Source organism: Acanthaster planci, linkage group LG01 (assembly GCF_054643075.1).
Source record: "Acanthaster planci isolate LZ-2023a linkage group LG01, COTS_SCS, whole genome shotgun sequence".
NCBI classification, from domain to species: domain Eukaryota; kingdom Metazoa; phylum Echinodermata; class Asteroidea; order Valvatida; family Acanthasteridae; genus Acanthaster; species Acanthaster planci.
Genome location: NC_141777.1, coordinates 2,230,976 through 2,253,458, shown reverse-complemented (window position 1 = coordinate 2,253,458; position 22,483 = coordinate 2,230,976). Strand labels below are relative to the sequence as shown.

The following is a 22,483-nucleotide window of genomic DNA, read 5'->3' as shown; positions in this document are numbered from 1 at the left end:
TATTTTTCACAGAAAGGGGATATTTCGTCACACGAAATAAAACTCGTCTCTTACCGAATTAATTACAGTTTCTCTCAAATTCCCTGGACATATTTGCCCTAAAATGATACCGAAATATGTTCAAGAATTTCTTCAAAAATGAGTTTTGACACATAGCTGACTCGTATCTGTCGATTACTTGGTGCAGTATGTGTTAAGTTGACGACTTTTGATCCTCTTTCAGGATGGAATTTTCTAAAGGGCCATCCCACAATGCTTTGCTAAAAAAAGTCGCGCGTATAAAACTTTGATTCAGGCGCGGGAAATTTGAAGAAAAGGTAAACGTTTCACTACCTACATGCTTTTTAAACCCAACTTTTAGTGCATACATCCAACGCTGTTTATAGCCTAGCCTATGGTAAATGAAAGCCTTCATTCTGTCCTTCAGTCGTATAGAAGGTTGAGTAATTTTATTGGTGTCACGCTGCGTACCCGGTGTGGCCTACTTTCTCCGCCGGGCGCACGTGAGGTCTTTCTATCATGTCAATAGTATAGGCCCTACTTCAGTACTTGTTAATCAGATTTGTAGGCCAGTCATGTAGTGTATCCTGTAAGCCTAGATCTGACTTTGGGCCCTAACTAATGCTGTACAAATGATGGCCATTTTCTCAATAGTTGTCTGGACTTTGCATCCTTTTGCATAGGCCCCTAGGCTTTGTTCATCTATTGCTTCTGCCACCACGTTGGCATGATTGCCTGGTTTGTCGGTTTGTGTTTTCTTAAAGTTAGACTTTGTCGTGACCGCTCTCACCCCCAGTTGAAGTTCTACTGTCGAGAGCAGAGCTAGCTTTCTCACGGCATGGCAGGGCTCTACGACCAAGATGACAATGTTGTTCCTGACCTGCACTGTTATGAGATGCTTCCCACAGATGCCGAGTTTCAAATAGCACAAGCCTTCAGTAGGAGTGAACCGGCTGGGGGCTTCAAGCCGACGGCTCCCACGCACACCCCCGACGCACCGTTCGTGGCACGGCGGAGTTCATCGGAGTGCCCAGATGTCATGGGGCTGGGCGTTCCAGTTCTTAGTGATCATGATGTTAGAGAGAACAGTCATTCTGAGCCGGATCGTGACTTGGACGTACAAGCTGTTCCTTCGCTGTTAGACACATTAACCACTGCTCCAAATGTTCCCTCCTACAATATGGCCAGTTCCATTCAACCTAAGCAGCCAGCGGATGATTCTAATAAACAGCGCTCGTCTCAGGAGTTGCCTGATCACGTGCCTTCAAACCTACTCGGGCTACTCGTGAAGCACAGGCAAAAGAACATGGAAGAAAAGAGATCAGCAAAGTTGGAAGATCCTAACAGTTACATCGTCCCCCGCGCATGGATCAGTGATTTACTATTCGAGGGTCGGTGTGATTGCGATGCACACATCGTGCCAAGGTGGGACATAGAAGAATAAACTCTACAAGAAACTCTATTGAAGAGCTCTAAGTGCTCTTTATTTATTTCTTCGTCATCTCCTTTCCTGATGGTAAAATTGTCATCTTTGGAAATACACTCGAAGCTCTAATTTCAACCCCGGGAGCACAGACAGATTTTGCCATATGGAAAGTACATGGCAATGTTAACTGCATACCCCCTTCGGCACCGTTCACTTTACACATTATTGGTAAATAGTCTGGAAACATTGGGACTTAAGAATCGGTAGTGTTGAAACATCCTTGAAGGGAATGGATTTAAAACATCGATTTCATTGGAAAATACTTTAACACATGTACTTCAATGCGATTTATTCAGACTTGTAGATAAATGCAGTCTATGCGTATAGCGCTGGAAATCCATGTCCCTAATACAGCTCAGCATTAAAAAAGTGTAAATTTCAACCACAAAAAAGACGTTTGAATCTTATTTCAGATTGTTCGCTGTGTTGCTCCGAATTTTAAATACTTCGGGTTTTTTGAAGTAAGAGAATGCCATTATAATCACGCTATTATTCCACTTCAGTCGTATATAAGACATGTCATGTCAAAAGTCTTGATTGATACAAAAACATTAGATAAACTGTTGTTGCCATATAATTTACGTTATTGCTCAATAAGATTATAAGAACAGTGTGTCTACTTTATAGGCCTATATGTTACACTCCATTTATGAAAGAACATAGGCCTATGTACAAGAATATAAAATGCACACTCTTCAAGAAAAAGTTCTACATTAAATATAGTATTTAATTATAATATTATATATTTAAATCTTAATTCTATATTTACTGAAATTGCATGTTCCCGTTTATTGTGTAAAAGCAGTTGTGTACATAACGCTTCGCGGTGCGTTTGCGCCTCTTAATTTAAAAATATGAGTGATATTTCAAATCAGTTCAATTTTAGCAATATGAAATGACTGAAATATTTCCACCCGCTACGTACATAAATTGTCTCCTGTAATTATTTTTGGACCCTTAAATGTCCTTTTTTTAACCATTCAGTCGTTTTAAAACCTTTCAGAATGACTTATGGTATGTAATGCCCATTATGGTTTTCATACATTTAAAGTTTAAACATGTTGCTGTTTAAAACTATAGCCGCATTTCTAATCCTTTCAGAACAAAAGAGAAAAACCACAGAGTTTCGCCGTTAAATAAACTTTAGGAATTTACCCGCTGATTCGTAAAACAGGTCCTTGCATGCATTAATATATACATTTCCTTTTTAAATTGGTTTTCTGATCATAACGATGAAATATACGGCTTATGAATAAATGGAGCTGACTTACGTTATTTGTATTAAATTTCTTTTCAAGATTCGTCACTTTGTAATCTTTCAAAAAGTAGAATGTAAACTTTGGAAACCATTACATCATTTTATAACAGAATTGTCTGATTAGTTACTGACAGCAATATACACCAGTCAAGTTAATATACAGCAAACCAAGTCTAGGCGACAAGCAGTAAGTTTATTTTGTGAACAATTTCCTCTCCCTGCCTTGAGAAGGTTTTTAAACCAGAAAAGAGTATTGGTGATAATGACCTATGTTGAGCTGCAAATTTGTCAATGTCAAACACTGTGGTTCATACATTATTGCTGAAAAATGAAAAACAAGTTTGGTTAACGTTTCGAAAAAGGAAAAATTATGATGGAAAAAAGTTTATCCTTCCTTGCAACTATCGTTTTTTAAACAATCACTCCCAAATTGTTTCATTCTCTTCGGACTCCGCATCTGACAGGAGGAAATTCCTATCAAAGTTAGACTGCACGCTCGGATAAAGTACTGTGGTAGAGAGACTGTTTGTGAGTTATAATTCAAATCCAAATTATTATTCAAAAACTACTAAACTAAATTCGGTATTAAGAAGTTTTTTGTTATAATGGTGGAGGCTTTGTACCCAAACACGTTATGTGTACAAATAAACGATCCCTCGACAGTCGATTCTAGTTGCTTCCTGGCGCCATGTACACGTACTGCTCCGTGGAAAAGTTCGACATCAACAGGTAACCCTACATGCGTAAGAGAAGGCGTATAGAATGGAATGTTTAGGTACATACATATTCATCACAAGTAGGTCAAACGTTTACATACACTTGGACCGGAAGTGTCTGTGCTAGTTCTTGGTAATCATTCTTTTCTTATACCAGTCGTTACGCAGCCACCACATTCACTTTACATGTACATGTGTTTACATCAACCTGAAAACTAAAGTTTTACGGGACAGTATAGACATTCTGGTCGATCAACTCAGAAGAGGAATGTTGCCAGCAATGAAATCATCAAATTTTAATTAAAACCAGTTGTGTAGTGGGGAAAGGCAAGGGTGCAACTGCCGTTAGGAACTAATACTAGCAACCCACTTGCACCAGAGGTGGCAGCAAGTCGTTTTTTTGCAAGTCAAGTCAAGTCACAAGTCTCTTTGTCCAAGTATAAGTCAAGCTGCACATTATTTTGGCCAGCTGTAATCAGCAAATAGAACCAGGCATCAAGTTACGAGCCTAAAATATGGGGCCTATCGAGTAGCATCTGACTTGGGTTGGTTTTGGCAAGTTCAAGTCAAGCCACAAGTCAAAGCTGGTATTTACAAGTCAAGTCACAAAAATAGCGACTCGAGTCCGACTCAGTCCAAGTCACATGACTCGAGTCGGCAATCTGCCTTGCACCCTCTGGAAAACTGGGATTTTTTGGAGGGGGGGGCTTTTGCCACGCCCTGTAGTGTGTTGATATGCATGACTTTAGTTTGGACATAGACCTACTTTAGGCCCTGAATCAAATTGGAATTCACCCCTACCCCAAGAATAATAGCCATGTTCCGCTTTGACTCACCACTCTAAGAAGAGCCTAACTATGACACTGATCAATTACAGTGAAAATTTATGTAAATCTTCGACCACAACTGTACATTTTTTTTCTCCATTACAGCCCCCTTTTTATGTCTTCCCCTAAACACAAGGAGGCCCTCGAAATTACGCGCTATGACAACCTGAGAAAGGCATTAAGCAGGCATTGCGAAAAAAATAATAAATTTCATGATAATTACATCCGTTTTTCCTTTGAATGAAATGAAACATTTCTCACTACAACTTCATCTGTCGATTTATTAACTTTAAAAACAGTTTTCTTACCGATGCATTTGCCAGCATTGCCTCTATCCTCTGATGTATGGTCTCAAAGTCGGGCCTTTCCTCCGGTCGGTGTTCCCAACAATCCTTCATTAGCTGGTAGCTGTATAGAAACAGTGTGTGAAAAGGATGATAAGGCAAAAAGGTCTTTATATTTTTCGTCCTAGAACTCTTCGTGATTAAAGAAACGACTTGAAATAATTACAGTGTGAAATCGAGAGCGAGAAAGTAATGTTTGCCAATGCATAACAATCAAATCTAAATTAAAGAGGTCCTGAAATTTACTTTTTATTCTTTCGCTCGTAGAATTTGGTAATGTGATATTACAAGTGTAAACGGTTGGCAAAAGTAATTTTAATCAATTCAAATCGATTAAGTTCAAAAAGCCACTTGATGCGCGACTGAGGCAACTCACATTTCGTCACTACAATGAGCTGGCTTCTTCAGACGGATTCCCCTTTGAAGATCCTCGAGTATTTCAGCGCATGATTGGCCAGGGTATGGATGCGAACCTTGGACAGACAGGAAAAAATGTACAGGTATATAAATTGTACTTTCTGCACTGATGCGTATTCATGCTTATTTCATGCAGTTAGCTTTGACTTCCCGCTGCTTCAGGTATGATCTCTAAGGCTCAACCATTCAAGAATAAGATTTAATCGAGTTCCTCATTAAGTCCCACTATTTCTAACACAAAATGCCGGTTGACGATTAGTCTAAACGTGGAACAACGAAGGGATGATAGAAAAGCTTTCGACGCCACAGCCACCCCGCGAACTTTCTTGGCCTGCTGAGGGCTCAAATTGACCTTACCCAGTGTGACTAACTCCCACAGCAAGACGCCGAAGGACCACACGTCACTCTTCGTGCTGTAAACATTGCAGAGAATTGACTCGGGTGCCATCCAACGAAACGGCACTCGTCCCTTGAAGAAACAAGAAAATACAAAGCACATCTTAGAAATGACAGATTAGACCTACCTGAACCTTCACACTGATCCCATCTAATCTTCAAAATCATGATTTTATATATACAGTTAATTTTAAGCGTATCTTGATTGATTTTTGACAAGCACGATTTTGGACACTGTGTCGACTGTGAATTATGAACACACTGATGAACCAGAACAAAATCATTACTCATTTGAAGACCACAGTTGTCTTGCACGCAAGTGAGGGCACTCCGGGGAAAACTTTGCTATTTTGTATGTTCTTTTAAACAGATTTCCCTTTTGTTGCTAGCGTAATGACTCAAACTTTAGGTCATTTTTCTCTCAGAAAACAAATTCCCCATCTACGACCCAAATCTCTCACATGCTGCCATTAACGGTCCCACTTCAACAAGAAGGGACTGGGGGCAGATTAAGGATAGCATGCTTATATAGCCTACCTTTGATTTCATTTCGTACTGCTTCTGCGCTGCGATGTGACGCGCCAGACCAAAATCGGACACCTTGCAGACCAGCTGTTCATCCAACAAGATGTTACGAGTGGCCAGGTCGCGGTGAATGCACTGAGGAGACAACGAGTGGTAGTCGGATTTCAGACTTTCTCTTTAACACCACAGTTGAATTAGAAAAATCAACGAACAGACCTCCAGATGTCTTACAAACATATTACAGCCAAGAGGAATGCAGGACAAAAGATTAAGCACAAAAGAAAGAGAAAGGATCACAAGCTAAGAGAATGCTGCTTTGACAGTAGTTGGTCCGTTCAAAGGACTCCATTGTAAATAATCACAGGCATAGTACATTCTGGACCGGGGAAAGTAACGAGGATTTAACTTCTCGTTGCAATATATTTTGGAATAAAAATATTGCTGAACTGCAATCGATCTTGAGGTCTAAAGATAAAGCGACTTAGGGTGACTGTTTTTTATTCTATGGTTCTCATCTTTTTCACTGGACGGTCAGCCTGCTTGCTTATCTTTGGAAATTCTTAAGGTTATTATCATTTTATCTTAGTTTTTTCTCCGTAGGAAATTCCAGTGAGGGTGGACTGCATTGTTTTTTCTCAGTGGAAGCAAAAAAATAAGAGTTAGTTGGAAATTAGAATCAAAGAATTAACCATGGACTCCCTTTGTGCTGCTAAGAAATAACTATTCCATCAGTTCTTTACACAAACTTTCAGTTCACTGAAATGAGTACTGATACATCGATTAATTGGTTAAATTGTGGACATACCTGTACCGACGCAAGAAACTTCATACCACGCACAATATGAATGGCAAAGTTCAAAAGCTGGGTGGGGCCAACGGTCTCCGTCACATCATTCAAGTTGATGTACGATTGGTCGATTCGCAGCTTCTCCTGTCTCAGGTAATTCTCCAGGTTACCATTGGGGACATACTCCATGATCAAATATAGTGGTTCTATAATTCGAAAGGAGTGATCCAGTTACTAGCCTACGACCCAGGTCAATTTCAAGGTCTATGGGTGATGCGATTAAAATGCTCCCAAGAAGCTCATTAATTACGGTATTGTTCAGAATTTTGGAATGACCCATTTGAAAACAGCCCTAGGGCAAATTAATTTGTATTTTTTCTCTTTTTTGACAAATAAATTGAAACGAAAAACCACTGCTAAAGTTATGTGCGGTGCACAGATTTGTTCCTCACAGTCTGAGTTGCTATGGTTACCTTTCTTCCGGCAGTATCCCAGCAATGAGACCACATTGGGATGCTTGGCAAGAATGGGGAACATTTCAAGTTCCCTCAAGAATTCTTCTTTATCTGCTGATGATCCGCATGCTGCGACCAAGAAGATGCATTTCAAAGCATTGAAATGTTAATGTAAAACGTCAAATTCCTGAATTTTGTTGATCACATGTAATTATCGCATTCATCATCGTCTCCATGCAAAAGGGTGCAAGTTTGGGTCATTAAGTCTACTTCGTTTGATGGGCATTCCGCTCTCCATTTTCACATGCCGTAAGAATAAATTTCTATTGACTTTCTACGAATTGATCATGGATGCAATAAAATTAAATTCCTTCGAAGCGCAAAGTATTCGTTTTCGTTCATAGTCAAAGTATTTCAAACTTTAAGCTTTCATTTTAGAATTAGGTGTTGCGCCACATTCTTTCAAATGCTATTCAGTGATCTGCAGATTTCATAATCATTGTCTTGATTTTAAAAATACAGGTACAATTCAGTTTTCTCTTATTCTTTCAATTTATCTGATCATTCCACAATGAAACATTTATAACGGCTAAAGTAAAATTAGGGCTTTTTTCACGGAAACAGTTTGGGTTATATATATTTATAACATACACTGTGCAATTATTCGCAACTACTGCTCTTTCCTGGAAAATAAAGCTGGTGTAATAAGGAAGCTTATGCCTACAGTAGCTGTTGTGTTTACACGAACACAAAGTTTGTTTTTGTTTTTCCTCAGTGCATTTTTTCTCAGTCCTTTCTGTTTTGCTTGCCAAGAAAATCCCCACAAATACGAACCAGGAAGCATGGTATACCAAAGAGCCGGATTTTTATTGGAGGCATGTCGAACATGTGACATGCTGGTCGAAAAACAAGGAACTCTTCATCACCCAATTCCTGAGACGTCTGACGAATCCGAAGGACTGAATCGACCACTTGGATTTGAATCAATTTATTGAACGAATGACCGCTGAAATAATGAAATCAAATGACAATTTTGGATGTTCTATAATGCGGAAACGAAGGAGCGTTCCACTTTAAACGAATCTGAACGGGCCTTGTGTTATGAAAACAACGATTTTGTTTTATGAAATTGGTGGGACCGACCTATTATTAAACGAATTCAATACATCTGGACGCTACCAGTCAGCAAAAACTCACACAAATTTAACTTGTATTGATGGATATTTTCTCGGCACGGTGTTTTCGAATTTAAATACACGAATCGGTGAATTTGAATTTAACAAATGTTTGGAAACAGCCCGGAAAAATTATGTCTTTATGCACTCATCAGTTCACAAATTGGTTGGAAGAACAAAACATGCTTAGGCTCACGGTTTGGAGTCTTGACTGCCACTGTGTCAGCCACACCCTTCTCGAAGATTCCTTCCGCTGTGGCCTTGTAGACCAGACCAAAGGAACCGCTCCCAATAACATCCAGCAACTTCAGCTTATCACGGGGGAACTCATAGGCCTCGCTGCCGTCGAATGAGTCTTGAGCGGTGCCACGGGACGAAAGCGAAGAATTGCTGCCACCCTTTTTGAACTTTATGGTCCGCTGGAAGAACAGAACAAACGGCATAGTTATCTAATCTACGTCACTTCTGTGCTGTTCATCAAACACGGTATTAGGATACGCGACAGTGGTAATCTTTGGTTATTTGGACTTGGCACTGATTCAACGCCTGGTCTCTGCTAGAAGAAATGTAAATTAATTGCCAGTGAGTTTAAAGGACAAATAATTCCTTTGTTGATGGCGTCAGCTGACACTGAAGTGACAATTTCTATCAATGGTAAACTTCATCCATTTAAAACTAATCATAACACTAAGAGAAAAATCCTCGGGAAATGAAATAAGCATACGTTCACGTGCAGCATTTCCATGTCGGTTTCTATGGGGAACGGTCGGTTTCCATGCCGACACATTTTGTAGAGCATCAGGAGAAGACAGGCGACGACGACAAGAAACACAGCGGAGGAGCAGGCGATGATGATGGTGATTGAAGACCAACTCAGTGTTACTATGGAAACACATCCAAAATGAGACAGCTCAGGTTTTGAACAAAGAAAAGTAATCTCTAAATCTTTTGAAACATACTAGCGCACGGGGGTGTTGCGAGGGGGCTGCCCCCGGAAAGAAATTGAAAAATTAGAGAGGGGCAGGAAAAAAGCAAAAGCACGGAAAGAAAGGATGACAATCACCAGTTTGCTCAACAAAAGTCAAACTGACCCCCCCCCCACCGTTGTTTATCAGTTCTAAGCTTATGAGAGCTTTGGCCCCCCCCCCGACATCCCCTCCCCCTGAAAAAAAAGTGGTTTACCTCCCCCCCCCAAAAAAAAAAGAAAGCCTGCCGACAACCGTGATAGCGCATTTGCGGTACGGCACAATACCAGACCATTTGGGAAGAGGGTGTATTATTTCATCAAGTTCAAACTGATCAATGTGACCCTATTTTTAGCAAATGCCGGGGAAGTTTGAATCTTTGGGATTCCCAGGGATGGAACGGCTGAACAGAAATGTTATGGTTACTCCAGACCGATTCCTCTCACTGTGCATGTACATTCGCTGATCATTATGCTAATTTTGAACGTTTCTTTAATTAAACACGATGATTCAGTTGGACTCCTAAACGCACAGACAACAACACTGAAAAACAGCTCTGTACTCCCTGAACTTAAGTTTAGTCGGGACAAAATCATTCGTAAAGGGGGGTCATCATCCAAACCCTGGGGGGTTGTTCGGAGAGATCAACGTAAATCTCTCGCCACTTCCCAAACAGAAAGAAAACTTATTATCAGTACGACCTACCAGCAATGATATTCATTTTCAAGCTCAGCTGTTTGAAGACATTTTGACTGGGGTACATGACTTGGCAAGTCAGGCTCTTATCGTGGTGCTGGTCCTGCTGAACAGTGAGGGACAGCCGACTGGAAGAGTCCCATCCCCCGACCAGCCCCACTGAATCGCGCTGCTCGGTCTTGCTGTAGGCGGCACCGCGGAGCTCCGTGTCTCCCAGTCTCCACCGAAATGTCGCGGCCGGGTTGGACCCGTAAGCTGCACACGTGAAACTGTACTCGCGGCCGTGTATTACTTCTACGCTGCCATTTGCTGGGCCCGAATCGCTGTTGGAGGTGCCACCGTCCCACAGTTTGGTTTCGGCAGGTGGAACTTTGGAACAAAGCAATTAATATGTCGTCTTAATTCAGCAAAATAAACTAATGATTAGTAGAGATGGTTTTACCACCAAATTGTAATTTGATAGGTTAATGGCCCCGCTAAACTCCTCTGTTTTAAATTACTACTGTTTACCCCTGTTTAAAATTTTACATTTCACGTCAAAATTCACGAAAAAGAAAAGGCTTAGCTTTAGCACTGTTTAACCAAATAACCATTTAGTTTAGTGAATGCCCCCTTTGACAGTTGAAATGTGGCAACATATATTAGCTAAAGCTGACGTAATTTTGGCTGTGGAAAAACAGACAGGTTATTTTTATCATTATGGCCTGAATATCTATACCAACCAACTGATACATTTGCCGAAAATATTTTGTTTTTGTCAGCTGAAACGGGCGCGAGTTGTCCTGTTTCCCTAATAAGATTATTTTATGTTAATCTGGTTCCCAAACACTTCATTAATTAAACTCAAATTGTATTGAAATTGCTAATGCTATTTCAAAAGGGTGCATGAATAATTCGTGAAAGTAGTTTTCAAAACAAAAAGGTATTTTTTTGTGGTCACAAAACCTACTCCTCGCTTCGACGGTGTTTTTCAAGAGTCCTAGAGTTGACATTCCCTAGGCGTCACTTTTAGATTCATAATTATTGTTTCTAAGTAATGAGTACTTTCGTTACGTTTATTGCTAATGTCAACTTTTGACAAGCATTAGGACACCTGGTTTTCAGTCAAAGGGAAAATGATGCTGGGAAAAGAAAGAATGGAATGTTAGGATTAATTATTATCAGTATCTTAAACAATAACTCTATACTGACAGTGTACGTTCAGCCTGCATTCGTCTGATGCCTCTCTTCGACAAATCTCATTTGGGGTCCGCCTGCAAACGACAGTCTTCCCGTAGTGGGACCGGTCACTTGTGAGTTTGGCCGTCAGGACGGCCGTCGTTCCCCCGTCGCCAGCCGGCTCGTGTGCGGTCTCGCCGTCTGTGTCGAGTTGCTGGAAAGGTTCGTCCAGGTACAAGTTGAGACTCGCTGGTGGCCGGCTGCTGGCAGTCTCGCACATGAGAGTGTACGGTTCGCTGGTGTTCACGTAGGAAGGACAAGAAAGGGATGGTGCGGGGCAAACTGCGGCAGGGGAAATAAAAAAAATCAGCAAAAGTTAAATTCGATTTCTCATGGACCGTGAGAAGACGATTTCTGGGATGTGACGATATTTCTCGCAACAGGCTGCTTTTGGGTCCCATTGTCAGTTCGTCGTGATAAATGGTAATTCCAAGACACTACATATATTGATGGAGATTAATGAAACCCCGGCAACTAAGTAAACATTCAGTACTTTGTCAGACAGTTTTGAATAATTGGCTTTCGTATTTTCAACAAGCGTGCAACATCTTTTTATCGTTTTAAATTCACAAAGTCACTATCTCTTCTGCGAATGCTTAATTCTCAATTTTCCAAAGAAATGAAAGAGTTCAAGGTTTCCTCATCTTTTTCGTATAAATATTCGACAGGTTTGCTGGAAAGCAGGACTTGACTTACAATATACATCCAATGTTTCTTCCGTTACTAAGGGCTCGTCTAGAAGTTCGTGGAACACTTCGCATCTTAGTATGGAGCCACTTTGGCCTCTATGAGGAGTCAACGTTGTGACGCTTGTCGTTTTCATTAGCTCCGGAGAAAAGAACGTTTCCTGCAACTCGGTGTTTGTAACACTGATACCGTCCAGGTACCAGACCATTGACGATCTCGTGCGTGTTCCTTCAACGGAGCACGTGACTTGGGTGGGGACATTTTCGACTAGAACACCGGTCGTTATTGTTGCGTTATGCGGTGGAACTATAAAAATTCAAGAATATGAAGTTTTGACTGGGGAATTACGTATGGCACGCAAAATTGACATTTAATCTGAAATAGAAATAGACCTATCTCTGTCGTTAAATACTGATGTCTCTATTAACAATAAATATATCTTAGATTAGAAATAGAGATATCCCATTAATAATATTTCTAGCAGTTATCTCTTTCTAATAGAGATATTTCTATTCCTAATAGAGATATCTCCATTCTATTAGAAATAGAGCTAACTCTATTTCGGGATTAAATGTTAATTTTGCAATCCATACATGTATGTGTGACGGTTGTCAGCTAATACGCATAAATGTGTATACAGCAGTGCCGGTATTTCCATTAGAAAAAATCAGAAAACACTGTTTCGTGTTTTTTTTTTGCTAGTTTTTGAAGTTATTTACCTCTATCTAATTAGATGGGTTTTTTTTTTGTTTTTTTTTTGTTTTGGTTTTTTTTGTTGCTTACCGTCCACCTTAATCTTGATGCCGAGAGACGCAGAGCTGCCACTTGGTCCGGTGGCCCTGCAAACAAGCACGCCACCGTCGTCCGTCCACATGATGTTCGTCATTACCACGGGGAGGCTGACGTCGTACGTCCCGTCCGGGACCCTGAGCGAGACCGCCGACTCCCCCTCTCTGCCGAGCCCGTTCAACATCTCGCGGCCCCTGAAAAACCAAGCCAAACTGGCAGCTGGTTTGGTATCGTTCACCAGGCACCTGAAGGCAACGTTATCGTTCTCTTTAATCAAAACTTCTCCGCCTGGTCGGTTGTATACCTCTCCCGTGATGCCATTTATTATTGTGACGGAAGTTGGAGGAACTGCAATGAAGTTATATGTGAAAAAAAAGAAGAAATTAATTAATCGAACTGTGAGTGTCATGGGTTATGACAATGCTATGCCTTGCAACATGTAAAAAGATAACCTGAAAAATAATGACTACTAAAATGATGTGGGGCGCAATGGAAATTGCAGCTCAGTTGGCGTCGCCAGGAAAGGGGAATAACTTTTTCAGTAACGCAAAACATTTAACAGAAACTGGCTAAAGACTGTCAACAGTGAATGGGGTCTATTTTAATGCATGTTCAAGAAAAATGGCCTCTCCTATCCGTGCTTCCTGTTGCTTTTCCTTTCCTTTTCCCCTTTGGCGTTTTCCCCACTATTTTGCGGGAGGACTAAGCGCCCCTTCCCCCCCCCCCCTGGATGACACACGGACATGCCAAGCCCCACGACAGACACGAGCACATTAGCAATCACTGCCAGAAGCAAGGGTGAGATGGATTTGCCCTTAGGCCCCTATCCTATGAAAACCTTCACAGTTCCTTGATACCGGATTCTACAGGTTAGGCTACATCTAAACAGACGCACAAAGGACACAACATGACGTGCTAAAAATCAAGTGCAGAACTTATTTCGAAAAAAAAACCGGGTGTGGGAGAGAGCATTTTATAAATAGGACTTTTACACATAGCAAAGCTTTGTTGACCCGTGACGATGACTCCCCACCTCATTTGTGCCAGTAAAAGGGAGAAATTTCAACATGTTTGGATTTCATGCTAATGATATTTCAATATTCATGAGCCAACGTGTCATGTCATTCAAGGCAGAACAGGAATGTCTCTCTGGCCGTTTGTACAATTTATGTATGACGCTTGTCAATTAACGCTGTTTTGAGTAGGTTCCACTTTATATATAGTTTTCACGTTGAACAATTTGTTTAGACAACAGTAATGGCAAGTATTTCTTCAAAGCATTGTTGGTAGGTGCTGTTGAAGAATTGTTTCTTAGAACTGAAAATCTACTCTTCTTTTCACTTCCAATGAAAACAAGTATCTAGATGTTGCTTGTATTGCTGTAATACACCGTAATAATTATGCATGAAAACAGGTGGAGCTGACTATTCAAACTTATACTCGAAACCTCTGGGTGAGCCAGCAGACCTGACTTATACACAGACAAACAACTTGAACACTTGGCCTAACGACACCAAGATGCTCCACACAAACATCCAAGGAATTATGCACACGGTTAACTTGTTTCCTTTCTACACAACCGATCTTCTGGGATGCGAGTAGTTTCTTTCTCGTTGCTTTTGTTTCATTTCTTCATGGCCATGAGCCAAGGGTCCGGGAGAGCAGTTTTGATCACAAAATGTAGCAGGAATCTTCTTTAAATTGAGAAGATAATAAGACTTGCAAATCTAGTTCGTTTTGGGAGGAGAACGCTAGCCACCATCAGAGCTAACGGTTCATACAACTACCGAGTCAGAATTGAACCTGTGCCATTAACGACATGCTACAGATGTTAACTATTGTTCGGTGGAAACAGAAACTGTTTTAGGGACACGTGCAGAGGATGCCAAGGTATTTTCGTTTTTATAGTGCACTTAACATCAAAGTGCAACTTATCAAGAAGGAAGCGAGTCGTTTCCTGGTCTGGTGCAATAACGAAAGAAGTAATTGACTGCAATACCACATCGTGCTTTCACTTCACTATGAACCTAAAACCAGATTGCAACCCAAGATGCAATTTGCCCTAATGAGAAAGTGTCAAGGATTGAAAGTTTACCCACGCATGTTCCTTGTAAACTTATCGGTCTTCAGATTGCGCTCATGTGTTGGTCTGCAGTGGCTATGGATTCCTCGGTTCCGTTTCGTCCTATTCCTTAAGCTTGCCGTTATTCAACTGACCTGACTGACCCTCCTAACGAAACCATAACCTTTTTACAGAGAGTACAAAGCATTCGCAAGGTAGTCTCTCTCAGTTTTTGATTCCAAGCTCAAGACACATTTTTTTTTCTTGGGGGGGAGAAATTTCTTTGTAAGAAAATATGTGAGTATAATGTCATTGCAGAGTTTTTGCTCTCGTATTGAAAAGTTTATTTAAAGTGTTTGCGGGTATGAACTACGATATCGGAACTATAAGATGTTGTTCATCAATGCACTTAATGTATATGATTACATGTAATATTCAAGTTTCAATCAACAGTTTTGATACGCATATGTATTGTTTGATACCGAATTTAAGGCACATTCTATTATTTTTATAACGTCTGGCCAAGGTTTTTTAAATTGGAATTCACACCAGCTTGCATCCACATTGAAAAAAAAAAACAAATTCAAGCGTTGTTTACGAACTTGAATTGATCACGAGGAAACATTTCACAGGACAATAAGAAGGAGCATTACAAAAAAGATGCAATGTCGCGATTAAGATGACAGCACTTAACATGTATCCCCGTCAACGTGCCCTCCCCTCCATCGTGTAAACAAGGCCGGTTTGACCATGTTTCGCGCTTCGTGACTTTAGATCTATAGTGTGCGGCATAATACAAAGTTAGCAAATTTAATTATTACTTGCACTCTCAATACTCCCGGGTCAGATTGACCCAGATTTGCCTGTTGAGCCCGACTCTTTCTGGGTCGAAAGATGACCCTTTCATGCTCGTAAATGAACAGGAAAGGGGTCAAATAATTTAGAGGAGGGTCATTTTGACCCTGAAAATGGTCAGGTCAAATGTGACACAGATTCCGGTTAGAGTGTGGGCAGACGCACGGGGTAGACTCGATGTCATTTGGGTAAGATGAGCTGCCGAAATATTGTTCTCATTGTTTGATTAATTTTTCATGGTTCGTCTTCAAAAAAGGCAGTAAATGAAAAAAGCTTTGATCAGACTGCAACAAAAATCTGTTAACAGTCACATTGAGCATCATGAATAAATCATGGCTGTTGGGGTGGGGTTTTTTGTTTTGTTTTGTTTGTTGGGTTGTTTGTTTGTTTGTTTTTTCTTTTTTTGCTTGCTTGCTTGCTTGCTTTTTTGTTTGTTTCTTTGTTGGGTTGTTTGTTGGGGTTGTTGGGGGGTGTTGGTGTGTTGGGGTGTTTGTTTGTTTGTTGGGGTGTTGGGTGTTTGTTTGTTTGTTTGTTTGTTGGGGTTGTTGGGGTGTTTGTTTGTTGGGGTTGTTGGGGTGTTTGTTTGTTTGTTTGTTTGTTTGTTTGTTTGTTTTTACTGAAAGTCGTTACTGCCAATAGATTTTCGGGCCTACCTTGTATATTCGGAATGGTTAAACTGTCAGTCTCAAGCAGACCAGCGCCACGGATCGAGCACTGCAGGACCGATCCAGAATCATGTCTCGTCAGTGTTAGATCCGCCGCGCCCAGAGTCTCGTTTCGGCCCGTACAGTCAACGTTTCCCTCGGTGCGCCTGATCAGGGCAGTCTCGGTCCCGTTCTGGAGCCTTGTCCCGTTCAGAGACCACGTTGTCTGCACTTGGCTGTCACCGTAGCCGGCACTGCACGTGAATGTTGCGGGAATCCCTTCCAGAATTACTGAGTTTGTTTGCCTTAATGACACAGTCCTCACAGGGTCTGTCAAAAAAAATCAACAAATGTCACAAAATTATACTATAGGAACCATATGTTCATACGGGATTTTCTGAGGGAAATTCTGTGGATTTCGCATTGTTTGGACTTTTCCAATTTCCTACAACGAAATTTATCCAAAACACTCCACTACTATTTTTCACAATGCTCAGATTGATCCCGCTTTTTGAAAGATACTGCCGAGGTTTTATAAACGATCTAAACGTCAAGTCCCCCAAGGTTTGTTTTCAAACATTCTACAGCCCCCAAATAGTCAGTCCAGATCCTCGCTTAAGAGTGGCCTATATCGACAGAAGAACCTTTTGCCAGACCGACAAACACAATCAACGTACAGATCATTCTGTGTAAATGCCACCTCATTTTTGTGTTTCAAACTACACACAGTATAATCATCTCTTTCAATGTTGATGCCGAATCTGCTGTATTAACAGGCTGGAGATTTTCTGTTGGATATCTGATTTTTGCGGAAAAGTATAAATGATGATGAAACATTATACATGACATACACTGTTTACAATGGCATTGGTTTACAATGGTCTGGTTATTTTGGTGTTATTTTCACTATTTTGGTCTCAGAGCGGGGGGGGGGTTCGAAGCCCCCGGATCCTCGCTTGTTACGTTATTCTCTCACTCTTGTTCCCTGTTTGGTTTTGTTTGAATTTGGGGCAGCTATTAGTAATTGTTAGCATAAACTAATATTGCCGGTATTATCTTTTGGACTGTTTGGCCCGCCAGTCCTTGCCTTAATTTGCCTATCATCAGAGTTCCTCAACTGTGAAAGGAACTGTGAACGTACCGCTCACGTCGAGCGCGACACAGCTGGACACTGCTCCACTCGGCCCCCACGAATCGCACTGGTAGCATCCGGCATCAGACTGGCGCACCGCCTTGATGGTCAGGTTACAGCTCGTGTTATCCTTGGCCACTGAATAGTTGAACTTTTCCGGCTGTAGAAGATCACCCGCCTCGTCGAAGTGACAGTCATTGATGCTAACGGTCCTTGTGCCGCTGCAGCCTGCGCCGGTGTGCTTGGACCAGGAGAACCGGCGACGGAGAGCGAGGTTCTGGCCCGATCCTCTCAGCTGGCACGTCAAGACGACATCGTGGCATTCCTCGCCCACTACATTGTCTTGTGTGACCAAACTGCTCCCCTCAAGCTCTGAAAAAGAGATACAAACTGTTTTATAATAACAACAGTACATTTTCGAAAAAGTGTTGCAATCATGAAAACCTCATTAACAAATTTGTTGAAACAAAACCAAAAATAGACGACCCCTCCCCCCTCCAAAAAAAAACAATCTCATTTTTTTTTTGGTGCGGGTCTCGTCATGCAGTGACTTTTAAGGGTTTCAAATTTAAGAAAGTTTCCTTGCATAGGTTGATCCCCTCTCGTTCTGTGTCTGGTGTAATTTTCAAAGAAGGGACCACTGAAGGTCAGTCACTGGCTTATATCGAAATTTTCTCTAACTAGAAATTTCAATTCTGAGCATCGTCTTCCAACCAAGGCCCAAAACCTTGCGTCACTCTAAATTTCAGTTATTTTCAACTCTCTTTAATCAGTCGACTATGAACCAAATTGCACTCTGCACCGCTTAGTAAAGAGCAAAATGGTAAGTAGAAAAACACAGAAACCGACACCCGTAAAAATCAAACATTGAACGTTCACAACGGAATTAAAACCACAAACATGTACGAATACGGCAAAACACATGATTAGGATTAAAAAAAACCCACAAAACAAGCCAAAAAAAGCGACGCATCGCTTAAAAGAATTAAAGGCACATATGGTCAATGTATGTATAAAAATGGGTTTTATTTACTTTATTCAACCAGGTCAACGGCGAATCTAGACGGCAAACGGCAAAAAAGTCAACATTTGGGGAAGGATTTCATTCCCTCTCCTTCTAAAAGCCTGCAAAAAGCCCAAATATTTAGCCTGACGCCTGAAAAAACAATAAGAGGTCATGCCAAACAAAATCTCAAATTCGTGGCCCCTGTCCCCGAAATTAAAAACAAGTTGGCCCCCAGAAAATTTGGTCCATGGATCAGTACCGGTATAAATCCGAAAATTTGTTGCAAGGCCGTACATATCTGTATGCCGCCAAGGAGGAGCAAGAGAACTTGTGCGGGCATTAAGCTTTTAGCCTTTTGGGAAATTGACATAAATGTTGCAACCTTAAGTTTTCCAGCATCGTCGCTGAGACCTTTTTCGAACCAAGCCTTCATGAGTTTGTGTAGAGCAACATTCCACAAACATATCCAAGCCAATGTCGTGAAATTTGGGCGAGTACCATCTACACAGAAAGTCACATTTCGGACACTTGGTTCTGATGAAAACGTCAGTTATTTCATTTACCGCAAATCGGTGATCAAGGTGAAAAAAATGATTCGAGAGGGACGTTCTCATTTCATGAAGAGGATGGAAGAGTCTAAGAAACATGTTTTTCTGTAAGTTCCTTCCAAGTTGGCAACAGGTAGAAATAGACCGAACTCATAATTATGCTATGCTCTTTATGTTGCCAAGTAGCAACAAAAACGAGGTTGCACTTGCAAAGCCATCATTATTATTAATAAATGAACTTTTGGGGAAATCTCTTTTTTCAACCAAACCCTCAGATCTGAGAGCCCTTCACATTGGAAAGTTCAAAGACAAAGTTTAGATTGTAGGGAGTTCAGAAACAATCCCAAGCAGGATTAATGAGGTGCGGTGACCGTTTAAGAATTTCACTTAAAAGGCAGAGAGGCCATCATGGTGTCTTTAAAGTGAGCATTTAGAAAATAAAAGAGTAAAGAATAATAAAAAGAATATAAAATAATATATAAATATATAAGAATATATAAATAATAAAAGAATAATAAAAATGGCTGGCGCACTTGTTAAAAACAGTTTTCAGTATTGTGTTTCAAAACAACCCGAATTACCAACTAAATGTGTAGGAAACATTTGTAAATAAGCAAAGTGACGATTGCAGAAAACGTTACTTTTATTGACAGGGTTTTGTTTTGCTTTTAAATTTAGTTTTACTGTCTCAACTCTTGTAAAACAACGATCCAAAATGTACCCACAAAACCCAGTTAAGACACATACATTTCAATAGTAGTTTTTAGTCAAAATGAAGTCATTGACTGGTGCAGAATCCAGTACTCTTATTTATAAACTTTGCGCTTGACGTAACTCTAAACAGTGGCGTATCCATGGAGGTGGGCAGGGGGCAAGTTGCCCTCTGGGAAGAATTTTATTCAATTTTTAAACGACTGGAAAGCATTACCACTTTAAAAACAAAACTACCACCTAGAAATAGTCTTAGTTAATTCAGGTCTAGCAATGACCTTATCAATGATTTTTTTTCACATAAGCCACCTAACCTTTTCAAATTTTCGTAACAGCTGCGCTCATTTGAACATGCCACTGGGATGCATAAATTATAAAGAAACAGGACATTTCGTGTAACTGTGTAAATCTGCAGTTAACATTCATGTACTGCTGTGGGCCTACTCACCTTGAGCCATGCCGGATAGCAAACCCCATAGCAACACACGCAGAATGGTCAGCATGACACTCGAATGACCCATTGCCGCTTCAATTCTTGCTCCACTGATGGAAAGCAAAGTTTTGCCGAATGGTATAGGACTTCCTCTGTGGCTACAATCTGGGGAAATAAAGAGTCGGTTCATCGGACGTGCTATTTACACACGGTTTAGAATGGGATTTACCGACTTCCGATTCTGTTGCACAATAAACTTCTTCGTTTCCTCAAATTCACAAACACAGAGATTTTACGCTGAACATAGTTACACTGCAGGAATTAAAAATTTACCGCTGAGTGGATCATAAGTTTCCCCCATACGAAAGGCGTTAATTTGACCCAATTTACCAAGGATGTTAATTTGACAAAATGATTGTTTGTAAGCAGTCTGAAATAGAAGGTGCGAAATTAGGACTTTAAAAACAAACTTACGATGCTGAGGGAAACATTCAGGTGTACAAAGCATGCAGGAAAAGTTATATAATGTAAACGAGTGAAAACCTGACTCTCAAAAAGAGTGAGTCCTCTATAAAAAACACTCCAAAAAGAGTTTTAAGAAAACACGCTCTAAGAGAGTGAAAACTACTCCAAAAGAGTGAATTGTCTACTCTGCCAAGGAGCCATAATTATTATAACGGACAGCTTGAAAAGAGTTGTTCCTCATGCATATGGCTCCTCTTTTTGGGTTATTTTTCACTCTTTTGGAGTGTTTTTCACTCTTTCGGAGTAGATTTGTAAGAGGTTCACTCTCTTTGAGGGTAAGGTTTTCGGACAAGCACACTGAACGCTCCACATCTGGCTTTTAATGACCAATTCATCAAAGTAATCCACATCTCCAGTGCACCTAGTTCTAGTCATTCTGTAACTCATTGCTTTTAAAGTGAGTGGAAATGCTTGAAATAAATGTGAACACAACTCACATCACAAGTAATTAATTAATTGAGGAAGACAAGGTTGTAACAACATTTCGACTCATCTTGATGACATTTTGACTCGAAATCTTTTGCAGTGCACCTCAGTTTCAGTATGTCTGGAACACAATGTTTCATCTTTCAACATATTGACAACATATTGATGACCATCAACATCTTACCTTATTGGAGGGCTCTGTTCCTGCGAATGATTAGTTCAATATCCAGCCACTGTATACCTACCACTGCCTCTTCCCACAAACAGTAACCAATGAAACTGCAAGAGATATTGGAGCCAGTTAAAATCTGCACGCTGATGTATAAATGCGTCAAAGCGGACGCCGTGAAAAACAAAGGCATTCCAGTTCCAGGGACCCCAACGAAAGAAAAACTAGTAGCTCAGTTGAGATGTATACGTCCGCCCTTCCTGGTATAGGGTCATGCGTTAATTACCGACCAAAGGAATAATGGTTTGAATTAAATTTGTTAACTTTGAAAACTGAGTAGGAGGGGAACGTGGCGTAATGATTTTGGATCGTAATTCATGAGGGGTCCAAAGCAGCTTACCTCTTTCTACCCAGAGGTGGGAAAATGGGCATAAGCTGGATGAATTGACATCCTGTCCAAGGAGGAATAGAAATATTCTCTGTAGTTTCATCCCAAGGAAACCGGAGATTGGCTCAGCATCGCGGCGACCTAAGAGCCAAATGGCTCCGCTTCTCTTCAAGTTTATAGGAATCTACTTATAAGTCGTACGGGCGTATACATTGTACTGGGAGGGATTACTAAAGACATTTATTCCCTTTTTATAGACTAAGGTTGGCCCTGATCAAGATGACCCCGATCATGGTGGGGTCCGTCATGGGAATGTACAATGTTGTAAGGCCTATGTAACGGTTGTGGTGAAAAATTTAAAATAAAAAAGCATCCAACTTGATTGCAACTTAACTTCAAATTACTGAGAAAACTGCTGGGAATGGAATGAACACTATACAAAAGTACAGAAAAATCTTCAGAGTTTTTCTTTCGCCCAGCAACACCACTAGCGGTCGAAACCAATTGGCACTCTGGCTTGTCGCCCAACTTTCGCAAAGACTGGCCGACTTCCTGCATACTTCTTGGCACTCACCGTTTGGGGGCAAGTGTCGTTAGTGACCGTCACACTAAGCAGTGGTATTGCGGTTTGAGGTATCCCCCATACATTCGTTGAATTGGTTTCCATACTGGGAAAACTCGTGGAAACTGTGCCTTGACTGCCCGACAGTTCGAGAGTGCGGGAAGTTCCTACGTAAATTAATGTACTGCCAATTACATCTTAAGAGTGCGAAAGTAAACAGCATCGTGACAAAAGACTGATTGATTGATCCCAAGTTGTTGACCAACTCGGCAGTGGCCCAG

General features: G+C 40.8%; 2 protein-coding genes across 4 annotated transcripts; one reads left to right on the top strand and one right to left on the bottom strand.

The window, feature by feature from the left end:
- Positions 1-209: 209 nt before the first annotated feature.
- LOC147800238 (uncharacterized) lies at positions 210-2,772 on the top strand. 3 transcript variants are annotated; one of them, XM_087147294.1, is made up of 2 exons: positions 210-397; positions 765-2,772. In XM_087147294.1, the coding sequence occupies exon 2, from the start codon at positions 839-841 to the stop codon at positions 1,442-1,444; it is 606 nt and encodes a 201-aa protein (XP_087003420.1). In that variant the 5' UTR covers positions 210-397; positions 765-838; the 3' UTR covers positions 1,445-2,772. The 3 variants fall into 3 exon arrangements, with proteins under 3 accessions (XP_087003420.1, XP_087003418.1, XP_087003424.1); XM_087147292.1 differs by having other exon boundaries at positions 214-397; positions 797-2,772; XM_087147298.1 differs by having other exon boundaries at positions 270-317; positions 797-2,772.
- Positions 1,459-21,540, bottom strand: LOC110974310 (uncharacterized). Its single transcript, XM_022225861.2, has 17 exons — positions 21,268-21,540; positions 20,148-20,297; positions 17,444-17,806; positions 16,312-16,632; positions 12,736-13,089; positions 11,962-12,258; positions 11,239-11,547; positions 10,057-10,416; positions 9,111-9,268; positions 8,583-8,805; positions 7,230-7,340; positions 6,775-6,962; positions 5,982-6,104; positions 5,406-5,517; positions 5,008-5,104; positions 4,596-4,695; positions 1,459-3,479 (listed from the first exon to the last, which is right to left on the bottom strand). The coding sequence occupies exons 2-17, from the start codon at positions 20,218-20,220 to the stop codon at positions 3,414-3,416; spliced, it is 3,255 nt and encodes a 1,084-aa protein (XP_022081553.2). The 5' UTR covers positions 20,221-20,297; positions 21,268-21,540; the 3' UTR covers positions 1,459-3,413.
- Between the last annotated feature and the right edge of the window lie 943 nt (positions 21,541-22,483).